Below are 17,099 nucleotides of genomic sequence, written 5' to 3' on the forward strand. Positions count from 1 at the left end.
CAATGGTCGCTGGCAAAAGGGCGGAGGAGCTGCTGCCCTGAGAGCTGCCTGCAGAGATGGCAAGCAGCTCACGCGCCAACATGAGGTCGCTCTTGACATCCTTGCTTGCCAATGATGGAAGGGCACCTACCTGAGATATTAGGTGCCTCATCCATCTCCCACACTTGCACTGACCACCTAAGGTGGTCTGTGTGAGGGCTTGCAGGTCCCAGCACAACCACAGGAACCCTTAATTCCTCTCCATAAAAGTCACCACTCTCAATGGAGGAGGCAGTGCGCTCGGCCATGAGGATCAATGCAGTACTTATGCTCTGCATGGACTCTTCCACAACAGAGACCATGGCACACATACCCTCATGGATCTCTGCTAGATCCTCCCTCACATCCTGTTGGACATCCAGCAACTGCTGCCTAATGGGCGACTCCGGGGGCTCATCATCTGCCTTCGTCTCAGCCTCGTCCTCGTCTCCAGCAACGTCCTCGTCTCCAGCAGTCGTCCAAATGCCAACGCCCTGGGCACCCTCTGCCTCTGCTGCACCTCAAGCGCATGTGAAGTGCCCTCATTGCTGTGCACTGACATTCTGGCCAAAGGTCCAACGCCCACCAACCTGCACTGGTGCTTGGTTCAGAGAGCGGGTGTGACGCAGGTGCCTGTGAAGCCTGGCAGTCCTCTGGCGTCAGGGATGGCTCTACGAGGTCCTGAGAAAGGGAGCCTGCTAGCGAATCTAAGGGAGAAGAAAGGCATGGCATTAGTTTAAGCCATCACACTGTCACTGTGAATGCCAGGTGCCCTGGTGAGGCCATGGAGATCTGCATCATGGTGCCATCATCTTTCAATGATCAATGGGGACTCTAGTTTTGAGGCTCCCATCAAAGAAGAGACTACCCAAGAATGTTTCCACCATCTGAACTCTTACCTCTGTGCACTACATTCTTACCTTCATCGGACATCCCAGCCTCTACAGCTCCAAGACATCCTACTCAAATCTGGTCAGGATTTGGAGGTCTGGGGGTCTCCGCCTGTCCGTGACCTTTCAATGTTGTGATGGCTCATCTTCTCCTGAAAGGACAGAGCAGCATTGATTAGTCCACTCTCTACTTGCAGCACCATTTCAGCCTGGCCAACCCCACCTGAGGAACACCATGCAGGGCACATCTGAGTAGTGGCCCTCAAAGTGCAAGGCACTCAGTCCAAACAGCCAGGGCTCACCCCCTTGGCAAGCTCCGATGTCAGTGACAGTTGGCACTCAGACTCTAACACCCCTGAACTTCACGGGGGGACGGCCAGACATTAATACTTCAACACACTGACCCATGCCAACACGGTACACACTCTTCCCGAGCGGAGCAGATCATTGATCCTTCTGTGGCACTGCACTCATGTGCGCCACACAACGCTGTGGCTGCTGACATTGGCTGCCACCTCCTCCCAGGCTCTTTTGGTGCAGTGGCCTCCTCCTTCCATCTCTGGGGACGAGGGTGTCCCTCCTGACAGCCACTTCCTCCAATAGCACCGCGAGGCATTCGTCCGATGGGGGGGGGGGGGGTCGAGTGGCCACCCAACCTGCCCTCCCGCCTGGCGTCTCCTTCCATTGCTGAGGCCATAGCTTCACTCTGTGGAACGCTTAAGGAATGTTCTTCCCTGGCAGCATTCAAGCTGCTGCCCGTGCCACTTTTAAACCGACCACCGGCCATTGGACCCGGTGCACAACAGGTTCCCGCCCGCGCCCAGCTCCTCCGCACCATTGGGAAGCCACATGCCATACTGGGCAGGCCTTAATTGGCCAGCCAGCGTGAAATCGCAGCCGCGGGCCGATTGCGGGCGGGGGCCTATTTCCTGACCAGCCCCAGGCCCGCCGATCGCGCGCACCTACCAAGGGTAAAATTCAGGCCATGGAGCAGGTATTAGATAATGCCACTGTTGTCTTTGGAAATCCACTAGACTTTCAATTTGAAAGCAGTCCACTAGGCACAGATGATCACAATTTTTACTAAACCTGCTATCACAAGTAAAGTGTTAACTTCATCCAATATACCCCGCTATGGGCAATAACATTTTAAGTGATTCAAAGTTCTAACAATCTAATTATAAATAAGGTGCAAAATGGCCGTGAGTACTAATCAGAATATATTCAGCACATCTTGGCCGGAATCTTGTGCTCTCACTCGTGGTGAGCTTGGAGGTGGGTAGGGCATTTACTGAGGAGGGATGGTGGCATACCAGAACCCTGCCTCTGCCCAAATTAACTTCTGGGCAGGGTGGCCCATGGTTGACCTTGCCACCCCACTGCCAGTTGAGACCCTTAAGTGGCCAATTACTGACCAGTTAAGGGCCTCATCCCTTAACCCAGCTGCAGCCAGGCCTGTCGCCGTGTGCCACGCACAACAGGTAAAAACTGTGCAGTCTGCTTGTCACATCTGTGGGGCGGGGTCCCTCGATCAAAGGCACTCAGTGTCTGATCAAGGGACTGGACATCAGGAAGAAGGGGTACTGAGTGCCACCTCCTGCCTTTGCTGCTGGCACCCTTGCACCCCTCTCCCCACAACCCCTACCCCGTGAAACTCTCCCCGCCACATCATTTACCTGTGACCTGAGGCTCCGGCGCCTTCCCTTCCGACAGCAGCCACAGCCTCCCCAGTGGCGCTGCTGAGCACAAGAGCTAATGGCCTCCGATTGGCCAGCAGTGCTGGTAGGTGAGATTTCCGCCCCAGGGTCTTGATTCCAGTGGAAGGCCCGCCGCTGGCCTCACCACCGCCTGATTGATGTTTGGTTCACCAGACTCCCCAAAAAGAGACGGCACGGCTCTCTTGCCTGCTCTCCAATCAGCAGGAGAAACCCCCAACGCCTCAACAAGATTCTGCCCATTGATTCCTTCTGACTGTCTAGGCACCAGCAAAACTAATCAATAAATCCCAGAGGAAAGAACTGCTGTGGGATTGGGTTAAAAAAAAGTAAACTTTGCACTTGTTATCAAATAAGTGCTTCCTTTCCATCAAATGTGCCTGCATTACAAGTAGGAAGATGGTAAAATCTTATAAAGCACCTTTCCCATCTTTAACGCACTTCACAGTCAATGAATTACTTCTGAAGTATTGTAACTTTTATAAATGTAGAGGAATGCGGCAACCAGTTTGTGCACAGCAAGGTCCTATAAAGAGCCATGAGATAAATGATCAGAAGTAAAAACAGAAAATGCTGGAAATACTCAGCAGGTCAGGCAGCATCTGTGCAGGGAGAAGCAGAGTTAACGTTTCAGGTTGATGACCTTTCATTAGGTCATTTTTTAGATAAATGCTCAGGCTGTTATTGGTACTGTTGGTTGAGGGATACATTTTGGACAGGATATCAAGAGAACTTCCCTGCACTTTTCAATTGGTGCAATGAGACCTCTCCCATCCACCCAAAACAAAATAGTATGCACAACAGTTGCTATCAGCGCTGTCCAAAATATCCAAGAATACAGACTGTAATAAGTGACTGCAGAGAATTTGAAGCTGTGGTAAAATTTCAGCTGAACTGAAATACAGCTAGTTGACAACTCGCAGAAGCGCACACAGAATGCTAAATAGCTCCTTCTCCAGTAGGGGTTTCGGGCCTACCGTTTTTCCCAGCAGGTTGTCTATAATGCGTTCAGTGCCATTAAGCAGCCAGTCTTCCAGTGTCGTTATCTTGATCTAAAATGTTTCCAAGTTATTGGATGAAAAATTTTCACAGCAAACCACACACGCCACAGTGATAAACTGCCAAAGACTGTGGATTTGCAATCTCAGCAGAGCAAGGACGAGAAACAAGAGAACTAATGCAACATTCACAATACATGATCAATATGTCATTTTGCGCAATCACCCATGCACTGCAATAGATATCCTAAAGTAAATTTAATGATGCCATTTCGATGAAGAAATTTCTTTCTGGACACCTGACAAAGAAACATCACAATTCAGATCCGACTAGATCCTTTTACCTTAAATGCTGCTTTCTAAACTGTTCCTTCAGTGGAAGCCGGTTGATAAAGAAATACACCACCATCCAAGCATACGTCTGCTCTGGTATGGGGACAGGTTTTCATTTGTGTTATTGATTTCAATTTTAGCATTTTGGATCTGACTTAGAGTTTGATGAGCTGTAGCCCATTTGGATTAAATTGAACAAGCTAATCACTATGTCCGATGGCAATTATTCCAAGGGTAACTATTAATTACTTTCTCATTATTGAGGGGAAAAAAAAACATCAGCAAACTATCTGACTGCAAACAAAATAGACGGGTAAACTTCAATCTGAATACCATCCAATTTTAGGCAGAGGCAGAGAATATGGTGAAGACAGACTATGGCATACCCCACGTGGTTTACATTGGTGAATTTTCCCGGATCACCACTTCTGCTGAAGTACCTGCCCGCGTATTTAAATAAGGCAGTAATGACATGATGCTTATTTCCAGTGAATCACACCAACGATATTCGCTATTTTGACGGATGTTAATTGTACGCACGTGAAATGGACATCCAGCATTTCCAGGCACCAACTTAAAGGCAGATGTACATTTTTTTTTAGGGTCACAGGAGTTCCAGGTAACAGTCTTGTAACATCATTGTTTTCAGCAGAACAAAACGCAATTTCAATACCTACTTTTGTGCTATTTTTCAGTGAGAACCTTACTCTTCCCCTTCAATCGTTCTATAGAGGCATTTTATAGAGGCCACAATGTTTTTTTCTCTGTACTTTGTGGAAGAAGACTGGTTCTCAGGTCCAACAGGAGGAGCCTAACATGCAGCCACTGTTACACCACTGCAAAAACATGTTGCATGCTATACCCTGATCTGTAATAAACTCCACCATTGGAACAGTTCCACCAGGACTCTTAATTCCCGCCCTGATTTTTTTTTATTATTAGTGGATCACCCCAGGCTGCTGTTAGAGGTACCACTCGCATTAATCAATATCAGCTATGTACTGATGCGGCAACAAGAGCGAGACTCTCAGTTTGCTGATGAAAGCTAGCTCATCACCTCCTCCAGGCTCAGTGCCAGTAGGATTGGGCACTGTAATTTTGAGTAGCAGTATCCTTTCCCTTTATCCTTCCCCTGTCTCCAACAGATATGCATTTTGGCATTGTGGGTCACATATCAATCCTTTTGTTGAACTTGAGAGTTCAAACACTTCTTTGTGAGAAGGAGTATGCCACCATGTTCTTTTGAAGCTCCAATTCCTTCATCCAATTTTCCAGTATTACATGTGCAGGCATTTTCATTGTTAGCATAATCCGTACAGTAGATTGAAGTCAGGCAAGCTTTGTAATAGCTTACATTCTGTACATCTGAGCATGCTGTACCACACACCAGTTTCCCTTTCCCGAGCAGCCAATTTCCACTCACTCCAGGCAGAATCCTCTGGGAGAGCTCACTAAAAATAATAAATGCTGAGGCAGAAAAAAATAGCTTGTGTCAGGAGGGCCTTTTTTATTATTTTTTTTAAAAAATGGGTGAAATTTAGATGCACCCAAATTTTGCCAATGGAGAAAATCTGTGCTGACATTAGTTTGAAGCAGAAATTAAAAATGGTTACATCTGTATTCACTGGAAGTGAATTCATGGTACCTTCCTCTACCTCTTCTGACACTGTCTAAAATATTTCATTGTACTCAGGTTTCATAGCAAAAGGAATTCCCACTTCAAGCGGATTGGTTCATGACTAGGTCATTGAACAAGAGCAGTGTTCTGTTCACCAGATGGTCATCTTTTTGTAGTCCACTAGACTGGTTACAAATTTGTTAAAATAAATGCAAGAGATGACCATCGTGGAATGAAATCACTTACTATCTAAGGATGCTTGATACCCTCCAACAAGGGTATTCTTTCCCAAGGAATGCTTTAGGTTGTGAAGTGGCTGACAGGTGCTGATAAAACTCCTCAAACTTTGGTTTATTCATATTCATTGCCTCATTTCATTTGCTATATGTGAACGCGCTTCACAATAAATACTGGGCAAGATTCATTGTTATGCATTTTTAATTTCGAGCTTCAGGTGTGCTACATCTGACTAAAGAAAGCAGGGTGTCAGTTCAAGAGATGTAGAAGCAGTTAGAAACATAGGGCAGAATCTTCAGCTCGGCGAGCGGGGGTGGGGCCCGCCGAACTATCAAAGGCCTATTAAGGCCTGTTAAAAAGCAATTAAAGCGATCAGCTGAGCTGCCCGTCCAACCTTAAGGTTGACAGGGCAGGTGAAGAGCCTGGGCGGCTTTCACATTTTTCATGGAACCTCATCCACAGGCAGGATGAGGTTTCATGAATGATTTAAAATTTTCAGAAAAATTTTTATTAAAATTAATGCACGTCTCAGCTCATGCGACAGTGTCACATGACAGGACGTCATTAAAAAAATTTCAACACTTTATTAAACTGTTCAAACTTAAAACTAATCTCTCTGAGGCACAGATTTTTGTGCATGCGCGAAAGAGCGCACTCCCAATTCAGGCAAGGGAGTGCACAGCACTACCAGGCACGCGTCACACTAGGCGGGCCTTAATTGGCCCACCCATGTAAAATGGCGGCACCCAGCAGATCGGGGCGCTGATCGGCTGCAAGCCCACCCGCCCGCGCTGCCCCCTCGACAGGGAGAAAAATTCTCCCCATAAGATAAATGGAAGTACAGTGGTCTGGATTTTTATTTAAGTCATTAGAAAAAGTCAAATTATACAGCACTTTAAAAAAATCCAATCCATCTTTACAGCAAAATTGTGTTCAGCACGTTAGGAAGGTCCTTTAAAAAAAGCCTTAAGTTTAAAAGGTAATTTAACAAGCCTGACTAAAGCACTGCCAGAACCACAATATACAATATGAATACACAAAGGTTACAACAATTATATAAATAGCATCTCAAAATATCTCAAAAGCGCTTCACAAAACAAATGGCTTTTGAAGTGCAGTGACTTGTTGCAATGTAAAGCGTAGCTGGTATTCTCATAATTCTAGCTTTGAATTCTCCATCCTTCCTTCTTCTGGGAAAATGCATGGTTTGGACCCTAAATATCTTTGTCTTTCAGGCCGCCCACCTCTAATTCAGTGCTGTAACGTTCTTTGATTCTGAATAAATAATACCTTTTATTGTATTATGAAATTCATCGAAGTAATATTGACCGGAATTCGGACAAAATTTCTTACACTTCTTCAAATCATGCCACAGGGTCTTGACTATTTAAAGTGAGCACGCAGATGAGACTCTTAACATCACCTTCAACAAAGGACAGCATTCTCTGCAAATACTGTATAATTAACTGGTAAACAAAAATAGTAATCAAACTAATTTTTCTCAGCTAATTGTTCCCACTTGACAATGACAGGCTTAGACACGTTTTGTAATGCAGTAAAAATTGCACAAATTGTACTGGGCTGGGAATAAATTACAGTAGCAAGGTCTCCACCAGTTTTGATAAATAAATCATGTCTATGTCTATCTTATTTCTTTGTGAATACTTGTCAAATACTTAATTTTGTAAAATGCTTCGAGTTTTGTTCCCTGCATTTACATATATAGTTTTCAATTAATCTTCTATAGAATTGTGAAGTAATCACATCTGATAAACAGAAACACCTCATCAAGTTTGGTTAAGATCCAATTAAACATTTTATTTTTTAAAAAGCGACTGAGTTAACATTAGTAATCATAGAAGGACATGCAGCTAGTACCCAGCATGCCATTTGTGTAGGAAGAATGGGATTAAAGGATGTCCCTTCTCAATGTGGGAGTAAAGCAGGATGTGACATTCAAGATCCTTTAAAGCTACTGTAAGGACTGTGATGTTTCCCCAGGTAACCAATTTTTCTAAAAAAAAAGTTGAATTCACTTTTTATAAGCGCTATCAAGTATTGCTTTAGAAACTAGAAACTAATTTGAATGCCAGATCAGCTGGAATATTGTATCATCTACACCAATAGCTCAATGTAGCTAATCAACAGCTGATAAAGTGCAGAGATATCCAATCTTTTGGACCTAGGGCCAGATATGCCATCAAGCAGAAAAGAAATACCATTAATACCCACTAATAATGCAAGTTCTCCTCATACTCTCACTTCAGGTAACCCTTTCTAGTTCCGAGGCCTGGCACACTGGTAAAGGTGTGTTCCTAACTACTGAACAGTCAGTGTTCCCCAATTAGTTGATTTAGAGCAAAAAAAAAATTTTTTTTCTCAGTTCTGTGGGCCACAAAAATCTAAAAAAAAGTCAAGGTGTTGTAGTGTGGCTGAGTCACCAATTTGTGATAGAGTGGATCTGCAGACAACTTTCTAAGTGGAAACATTAGGTCTATTTACAATATAGCCAGCAGCAACTACGCGTATGTATGCAACTCCATCTCTATCTACACTGACTGTGGAGGTAGCCCACGCTGCTAACACATTGGTTTACACATATCATGTGGTCACAGGACTATTCTTAAAAGGTACAGTCCAACATTTAAAAAATCCATAATTACCACATTCCTCCCCCTTTAACTTTGCTGTACATATTGCATTTACAAGTATATTTATCTCATGACAGGTCATGAAATTCACAAGTTCAGTCTTGCAGATAGTTTCCTGGTTCACGTGGAACGTGGCAGCTCCATGACTTCAGATTCTTTTTCAGGAACCACTTTCTCTGGAACTGCATGAACATCAGATACCTCGGTGGGCACTTGCAGTTCAATGTCTTCCGCTGTGATAGAGACATCAAGCATGTCAGTCCTTGGTGGAGCATCTTCAACAGGAAACACTGGTTCAGTAATGGTTACAGGTGGTACCATATCTTGTTGGGGTTTCTCTCGTTTTCTTAAAATGGTCCACATGCTTACGGGTGATCCGGCCCTCCACTTCCACGTGGTACAATAATTGTCCGGTCACTGAGCTTACTTTACCAGGTAACCACTTCGGTCCTCCACCAAAATTCTTTACAAATACTGCTTCTTCAACAGTAAATTGTCTCTCACGACTATGCAAGTCATGCGGAGCTTTTTGGTTTCCTTGACCCTTCTCCACCTTCCCCTCCAAATTTGGAAATATTCGGCTCAGTCTTGTCCTAAGACGGCATCTCATCAACAAATCTGCAGGCGTTGCTCCTGTCATCATGTGGGGAGTTATCCTGTAGTGAAAAGAAAGCGTGCAAGCTTGGTCTCCAACGAATCCCCTGCTAGCTTCTTCATGTTTGTCTACAGCATCTAGAATTCCTTCCAGATAAGGCCTTATCTTCAGCATCATCATCCAGCAAACCATTGTGAGGGCCTGGAATAATATCAAACTAGGCACAATTCGATAATTTGCTTATTGCCTCCTTCGTGTGTTTATAGGTGCTACAGGCCACCATTTTATTGTCTTTTCGGAGCCTTCTTCCTTTTTGTCTTCTTTCTACAAAGTTTAGTCTCGTCCTTCATTTTGCTTCACTGTCAGCCAGATTTCTCGGAGGTGGAATCTCAATTTGTCTTAGTTCAATAGCTGAGTCTCCCAAAACGTCATTACCTGCTCACCTCTTGGAAAGCCCTCCAATTTTTGCTTTCAAAGCCTCTTTGGCTTCATCTAGCTGATACAAAAAAGAGACGGAAGAGCTGAAGTATTTGTTGGCTGCCTCCTGGAAACTTGGACATTGACGTGTCTTCTCTGCCAACTGGTTCTTTAGTTTGTCCAGAGAGGTGCTGAATCCTTTCTGTTTCTCTTCATACTTTTCCAGAGGCACAAACTTTGACCTGAGGGAATCTTGTAGTGTGTGAAGGTCTTTCAACAGGTTTTTCTTTTCCTTGCAAAGGTTACTCACTTTGTCTTGAACGCTGTCATTCAGCAGGATCTCCTTGGGTTTCTTCTGCTATTCTTCCATGTTTTTGTTTGAGATAGACTGCATTTCTTCAGGTTGTCAAGTCCTCACACATTCCTTTTTCATCCTGTTGCGGTCCTTGGACTCTCCAGGCTCTTTCTTTTGAAATCTCACTGGTCAATCAAGGTTGATTTCTCTTAACCAGTTTTACCCTAGAAGGCTTGGTCCTCTGCCTCTCAAAACCATCACGGGTAGCTGTGCTGATTGGTTTCTATAATGGACAAGTGCTCTGCTGATACACAGGCAAAGAAATCCAACTAAAAGGTATGTATTCAACTTGGCAGATGTCTAGTCCAAATTTAATTGATGTTATTTAAATATCTGAAAGTGTGTTCTCCAATTACTTCCATTTTTAATGGTTTACCATTCACTTGTACTGTAACAAATATTGGCTCTGGCTTCCCAACTCTCATGTTAAACAATGAATAAATATCAGGATTTGTTGTTTCAGGTTCTTCTACACTGTAGATTTCATTGGGCTTCTTCTGTTATTTGCAAGCTTGTTTAAATCCCTCTTTGCACTTTCATATTATATGTCCACTTCTGTGACAAAAGTAACATTTTACTTTTAAAAACTGCCTATCACTAAAAGACTGATTGTTTCCACATCTATTAAAATTGTTTTTCGATTTAGCTGCTAAATTATTTCTTCTCATTTTCCAGATAGCAGGGGCTATTTCCCACTTTGCGGAAGTCTCACTTTATCGCGCCACTTTCGGCTGACTGTTCCCGCCCGCCCAATTTGGAGCACCGCTCCATTTTGCGCCCCTTGTATTGCTTGTGATTCTCTTACATTGCTTTCCGTGGCTAGCGCTATTTCTACCACCTTCTTAAAATCCAGATTCACTTCAGCCAGCAATCTTCTCTGAATAGTGTCTTCTTTCACTCCACACAATCTCTGAGCTCAGTCTCACCGTACTCATAATGTTCAATTAATTGCTTCAAATTTGCCATGTAGCCTGCAATTGTATCACCCAGGGCTCTATTTCATGAATTGAACCAGAACCTCTGCATCGTGACTGAGGGCTTGAATTGAAAATGTCCCTTCACAAGGTCCACCAATTCTCCAAAAATCTTCGAATCTGGGGCACTGGGTGCCGTCAAACTAGGAATCAAACTGTAGGTTTTGCTTCCACAAGTTCTCAAGAGGATCGCTCGCCTCTTCTCTTCCCCAGTGATTTTGTTCGCTTGGAAGAAGAACGCAAGGTGTTCTATATACTGAGACCAATCATCTGTGGCTCACTCAAAGGGATCGATTCTACCAAACTGTGGCATTTTGGGTGAGTATATCTTCTGTTATTTTAAACAGACATTGATATTCACAATTGTCGAGCGAGGTACAGTACCAACTCCAATTTATCCTGATTTATCCTCATTGCCAGTTTGTTATAGTGTGACCAAGTCGCCTATTTGTAAGAGTTGAACTGCAGACAACTTTCTAAGTGAAAACATTAGGTTTATTTACAATACAGCCAGCAGCAACTACACATGTGTATTCAACTCCATCTCTATCTCCATACTGACTGTGGAGGTAGCCAGCACTGCTAACACATTGGTTTACACGTGTGGTTTTATATCACAGGACTATTCTTAAAGGTACAGTCCAACATTTAACAAATCCATATTTACTACACAAGGCTTCCAAACATGTTGTTCACACAAAGAAAAGAACTACCAGAGGCTTCACTGGGTGGATCAAAAGGAGCTCTAGACCTTCCTTTAGGTACAAAACTATTACAATAAATAGGATAAGAAGTCTTCAGAGGTGAAAACAAAAACAGGCCAAGTACAATGTTGTTAAATCCTATCTTGTTATATTATACATAACCTGATATGCTCGATGCTGACTATGCCAACTGTACTTTGACCTACTACACTTTCCTTTAACCTACTATGTTTATTTTGCAAATGATTGCAGATAGTTGTTAGTGCATGAATACATTCTTGCAAAGTGCACTTAGTCTAATCCATTTATATGTTAAAGCTACGAACAATACAAAACGTTGACTGTTTTTTTTCAGCCTCTTGATAGCTTAAGTAAAGTGCACCAAGGAAACTTGGAATTCATTAAACAACAAATGGAATGGATAAATTCATTTTGTTCAAATAATAAATGGGTTTTGCGTCATGTTTTGCCAGAAACTTACATGTTTAGTTCAAAGCTCAAACACAGTGATTGGGTGGACTCTCATGCTTTCACTGATCGGCTATAGTAAATAGTACACATGTTAAGAGTTAAGAGGATTCCTATTAATACCAGCTACAGTTTACTTTTGAAAAAAGTTTAACTTTGGAACAGGAAAGGGCAAGAAAACCTAGGTCATATCCAGTAACCACATTCTCCTTAATGTCATTATTCTGTCCGTGGTCAAATATGAAACTAGTTTAAACAGACATTTCACAAAAACCTGTTAACACGGTAACATGTAAATCTCCATAGGGGATATGGCCCCAGAGTTTGGCAGAATTGAGGTCCTGATTTAAGCCTTTAGTTTAATCATCAGTATACCAATAAACGTTCATTACACAAATGAACAAAAATAAGGCCTATGTGTACTGCAGACAGAATCAATTGTGAGGATTTCTACAAGTACACCACTTGTAAAAGATTTGTTGAATAAGTCCGTACAAAATATATTGGTTAGCCCCCTTTTTTGGAGGCTGGGAGACATGATTTGCAACCTGCTCATGCCCATTCAGACCGAGGTAGGTAAAATGTGAACTGCATGTAGCCACCTCTTCTAGATGATTGTGGTGTTGTCCCAAGCGGTCCCGGCACTGCTGCATGAGGCCTCTTTGCACAGTAGGAGGGCTCAATAGCATTGTTTGAAGACCACATGGTACAGCCACCCTGCTATTCTTAAAGATAGGCTGTATATTAATGAGAAGCTGCACAAATATTGTCACAATGTAACGTATTGCACAGGGAACACCGACGTAGATGGAGGAATCCACTGGATGTAGTGCTGGAAGTACTAATGGCACAGGTAGGCAGGAGGAGTGATGCCATGGGTCCATGGAGGGCCTCAAGGACCATGCAGAGGGGAGAGAAAGCAGGCGGCCAAAGGAGGCCAATTCTGAAGTCTGGACCCGAGGACCTGACAGCAGTGCCACAAGATGTCTAATGACTTCATGCAGGTGGTCAACATCAGTAAATGCACCTTCATCTCCTACCTGCCACAACACCATCCTGGCATCACAACAGCCGCTTTATCCGGATAGCACCACATCGGACCCTTACAGTGCATGCACCTGCTTACACCCTTACCCCAACAGGACAACACCAGCCACGCGGGTTGCTACAAATGATCCTACCTCTTCAGCTGATTAATACCACTGTCAAACAATGCTCCATTATGATATGTGGAAGTCAGAGGGGTGGCAAAGGGAATTTAGAGAGGTGACACACACTTTCACATGTTCTGGTCAGGATCAATTAATCACACATCTTGGAATCACATTTTGAAGCAGATGTTGTCACACGTTACTGGTGTTAAACTAGATACCAGATATTTGTTAGAATTTCTGGTGTTAAATGATCCCCATGCCCTCTCCAATGAGAAAATTATTGAACCACCAGTCAGTTGTACACGGATTCCTCTGTAAGGTATTCAGGTGCAGTATCCATGGGACAAACAATTCCTAGCACGTTTTGAAAAATGACCCAGTCAACATGAAACACGACTCGCCTCAACAACAGCTCCAAGACACTTGTTCCCATTTCCTTTTTTTTGTCAGCAGTAGTGGAGATGAATGCAAATTAAGAGCTCAAACTCTAATTTTAACATCACCTGTAAAATACAGATTTTATTAGTTTGTGCTTGAGCTGTGGGCACTGCTGGCAAGGCTGGCATTTATTGCTCCAAAGAAGATCATGGTGAGCCGCCTCCATGTGGTGAGTGTGCTCCCACATTGCTGCTAGGTAGGGAGTTCCAGGTATTTGACACAGTAATGATATATGTCCAAGTCATAGTGATGGAGGGGAACTTGGAGATGATGTTGTTTCCATGCATCTAATGCGTTTATCCTTCTGGGCACTGGAGGTCAAAAGTTGACGAGGTTGTTGTCAAGGAAGCCTGACAAGTTGCCACAGTGCATCCTGTAGCTGGTACACACTGCAGCCACAGTGTGACAGAGATGAAGGAAGCGGATGTTTAGGCTGGTAGGTGAAGTGCTGACCGGGCAGGCTGTTTTGTTCTGGATGGTGTCAAGCTTCCCGAGCGTTATTGCAGCTACACATACCCAGGCAAGCGGAGACCTTGCCATCAAACTTCTGACTTCTGACTTGTAAGTGTTGGAAAGGTTTCATGGAGTCAGGGGGTGTGTCAATCGCAAAAATAGTCACTATACTGATCTGCTCCCAGAATCTATGTAGTTTGTTCATCGAGCTTCTGGTCAATGGTGACCCCCAGAATGTTAATAGTGGGTGAAATTGGCAAGGATTAATGCCAATGAATGACAAGGTGAGGTAGTTAAGTTCTCAATGTTGGAGGTGGTCATTCCTTGGCACTTGTGTGGTGTGAATGTTACTTGCCACTAATCAGCTTAAGCCTGGACATTGTCTGGATCTTGCATGTAGGCATTGACTGCTTCAGTATCTGAGGAGTTGCGAATGGTGCTGAACATTGTGCAATCGTCAGCGAACATCCCCACATCTGACTTTATGATGGAGGGAAGGTCATTGATGAAGCAGCTGAAAATGGCTGGACTAACCATGTTGCCTTGAGGAACTCCTCCAGTGGTATCCTGGAACTGAGATGATTGTCCTCCAACAACCATAAGCAGCTGCATTTGTGTTAAGAATGACTCCAACCACTGGTGTGTTTGCCCCATGATCTCTGCTGACTTCAGTTTCACTCAGACAATACCACAAGGATGGGAGTAGGTGGTCTATGTTGCGGAGAGGATATGGGCTCAGTAGTCAATCTCAAAGTCAGATAGGACATTGAAATTGCAAACAGTCAAGCTTTAGCCCATGAGAGTGGCCAGGGAAAGGATTGGAGTGGTGAAAGAACAGAATTCGTAGTGAGGGCTATAAACAATGGCTTCAGTCTTCCCAACATTTAATTGGAGGAAACTGCAGCTTATCCAGAAGTGGATGTCAGACAAGCGGGTTGAACACAGATGGTGGGGGACGTTGGGGAATGGAGAAGAGTGCCAGGCAAGTGGAGCTGGTGTCCTCAGCATACCCTAAACCTATGTTTTCGGATGATGTCACGGAGGGGCAGCATGTAGATGAGAGGTAACAGTCACAAATACAGTCACAACCAATTATCAACAGAACAAGACACTCATCACAAAGAGGAGAGATGAAAGCAAAATACTGCGGATGCTGGAAATCTGAAATAAAAACAGAAAATGCTGGAAAAACTCAGCAGGTCTGGCAGCATCTGTGGAGAGAAACAGAGTTAACATTCCGTTATGACCCGGTATGAAGAAGAGGCAAAGGGGGAGTTGGGGCAAGCGGGTCACAAGAGGTCAATATAACACATCTGAACTGATATTCTTCCGTCCGGTCCGAACATCTGCATGACTCATGAGCCTAAATTTCCAGTAATAAAGTGGACACTGCTGTATTTTTAAAAGAAAAACAAATACTGTACACACGGCAAAGAAGTAATAAGAGTCGGATATAGCAACTCTTGGGTGAATGAAAGTACTGTTACCTCAATATCTGGCAAATCAGTGCTCAGCATTCGGGACATTGCGATGTGCGGGCTGCCACTCTGATCAGAAGCGAAAACTTTTAAGGAAAAGCTTCTTGCTCGCGAGATCAACTCGTGATCTTACAATGCTGATTCATCGCTAAATGCCAGCAATTTAGCGAATGGCAGCAGCGCTTCACCGCAGACTTGGCGACAGTCACGCTCTGCCGAACATCAGATAAGCCTTGTTTTGTATGGAAAGGGAAAGGTTGTAGTTCATTTTTTTTTAGGGACAGATAATAAAACAGATGCATAGCATATTGTGTTTATTTTACTATTTCTAGATCACAGTAAGGCCATGGAGATGTCAAATATGGGCTATATTAGTGTTGGCACAAATAACAGCATACAGCTGAACGTGTCAAGTGGTCGTTGAAAGTGTTTATTTAGATTGATCTCGTTTTGCAGTTTATATTAAAGATAACATACTGATGAGTGCACTACCATTACACAGTGTATCTGTAGATTCAGCACTGTGGCACTCGTTAAAACAATGCCAACTTATCTGGACAACAAGATCGGGCCATTATGCCAACATTCGCTGGCACATTTCCTTGATTTGCTGCGAGCATTCTTTAATTAGCCAACACAAAATTAATTTCCTCTCATTTTGAGTGAATGTATCCTTGGATTTAATGAATCCACTCCCTCTTACCCATTGTGGTTGTTAAAAAAAAAGAATATAACTGCAAATGTTAGAGACCGAAAACAGAAACATCAACTCTGTCAGCACTTTTTAAAGAGAAAAGGCAACTTAATGGCCCGTAACTTCTGAGCTCCCCAGTGTCGGATTTGGGGGACACCCCAAAGAAGCGCTGGGAATCCCTCTAGGAAGCTCCCGGGTAAGGGTCTGCATGGCAATTGCTCAGAAGTGCACACTTCCTCTGGACGATTGTGCTGCACTGGGAACCATCTGAAAATGCCGTTTAAATTGCAAACTTTGCATGGTTCCGCCAGGGTTACACCAATAGTTACCCAGAAAAAGTTAGAATTAAAACCTCTTCTAACTTCCAAGTAACTATTGTAAAGACCCAGACCGGCTCCACAGGACTGCCCCCCATCCCACCCCCACCCAATCCCCCTCACCCCACATGGGACTCCCCCCACCCCCTGACCTCCAACATCCCCCAACACCCCCCTGACCTCTGACACCCCCAACTCCCCGATTTCCGACACCCCCCAACCCACCGGTCTCTGACATCACTCACCCTGCCCCCTGACCTCCGACACCCCCCACCCCTTCAAGGGGAGGCAATGGCTTAGTGGAATTGTCGCTGGACTAGTAATCCAGAGTCCCAGGACTCTGGGGACATGGGTTCGAATCCTGCCATGGCAGATGGTGGAGTTTGAATTCAATAAAAATCTGGAATTAGAAGTCTAATAATGATGATTAAAACATTGCTAATTGTTGTAAAAACCCACCTGGTTCACAAATGTCATTTAGGGCAGGAAATCTGTCATCCTTACCTGGTCTGACCTACATGTGATTTCAGACCCACAACAGTGTGGGTGGCTCTTAAATACCCTCTGAACAAAGGCAATAGCCAGCAGTGCT

The 17,099-nt window shown here is 44.0% G+C and overlaps 1 protein-coding gene across 1 annotated transcript in view; it reads right to left on the reverse strand.

Moving 5' to 3' along the window:
• The window catches only part of LOC144692241 (dihydropyrimidine dehydrogenase [NADP(+)]-like), an 812,799-nt gene extending 797,155 nt beyond the window's left edge, over positions 1-15,644 (reverse strand). The window contains exon 1 of the mRNA XM_078560835.1: positions 15,506-15,644. Within this exon, the coding sequence (XP_078416961.1) occupies positions 15,506-15,544 (39 nt within the window). The 5' untranslated portion in view covers positions 15,545-15,644. The remainder of the gene's footprint in view (positions 1-15,505) is intronic.
• Between the last annotated feature and the right edge of the window lie 1,455 nt (positions 15,645-17,099).

This window comes from Cetorhinus maximus, chromosome 17 (assembly GCF_964194155.1).
Source record: "Cetorhinus maximus chromosome 17, sCetMax3.hap1.1, whole genome shotgun sequence".
NCBI classification, from domain to species: domain Eukaryota; kingdom Metazoa; phylum Chordata; class Chondrichthyes; order Lamniformes; family Cetorhinidae; genus Cetorhinus; species Cetorhinus maximus.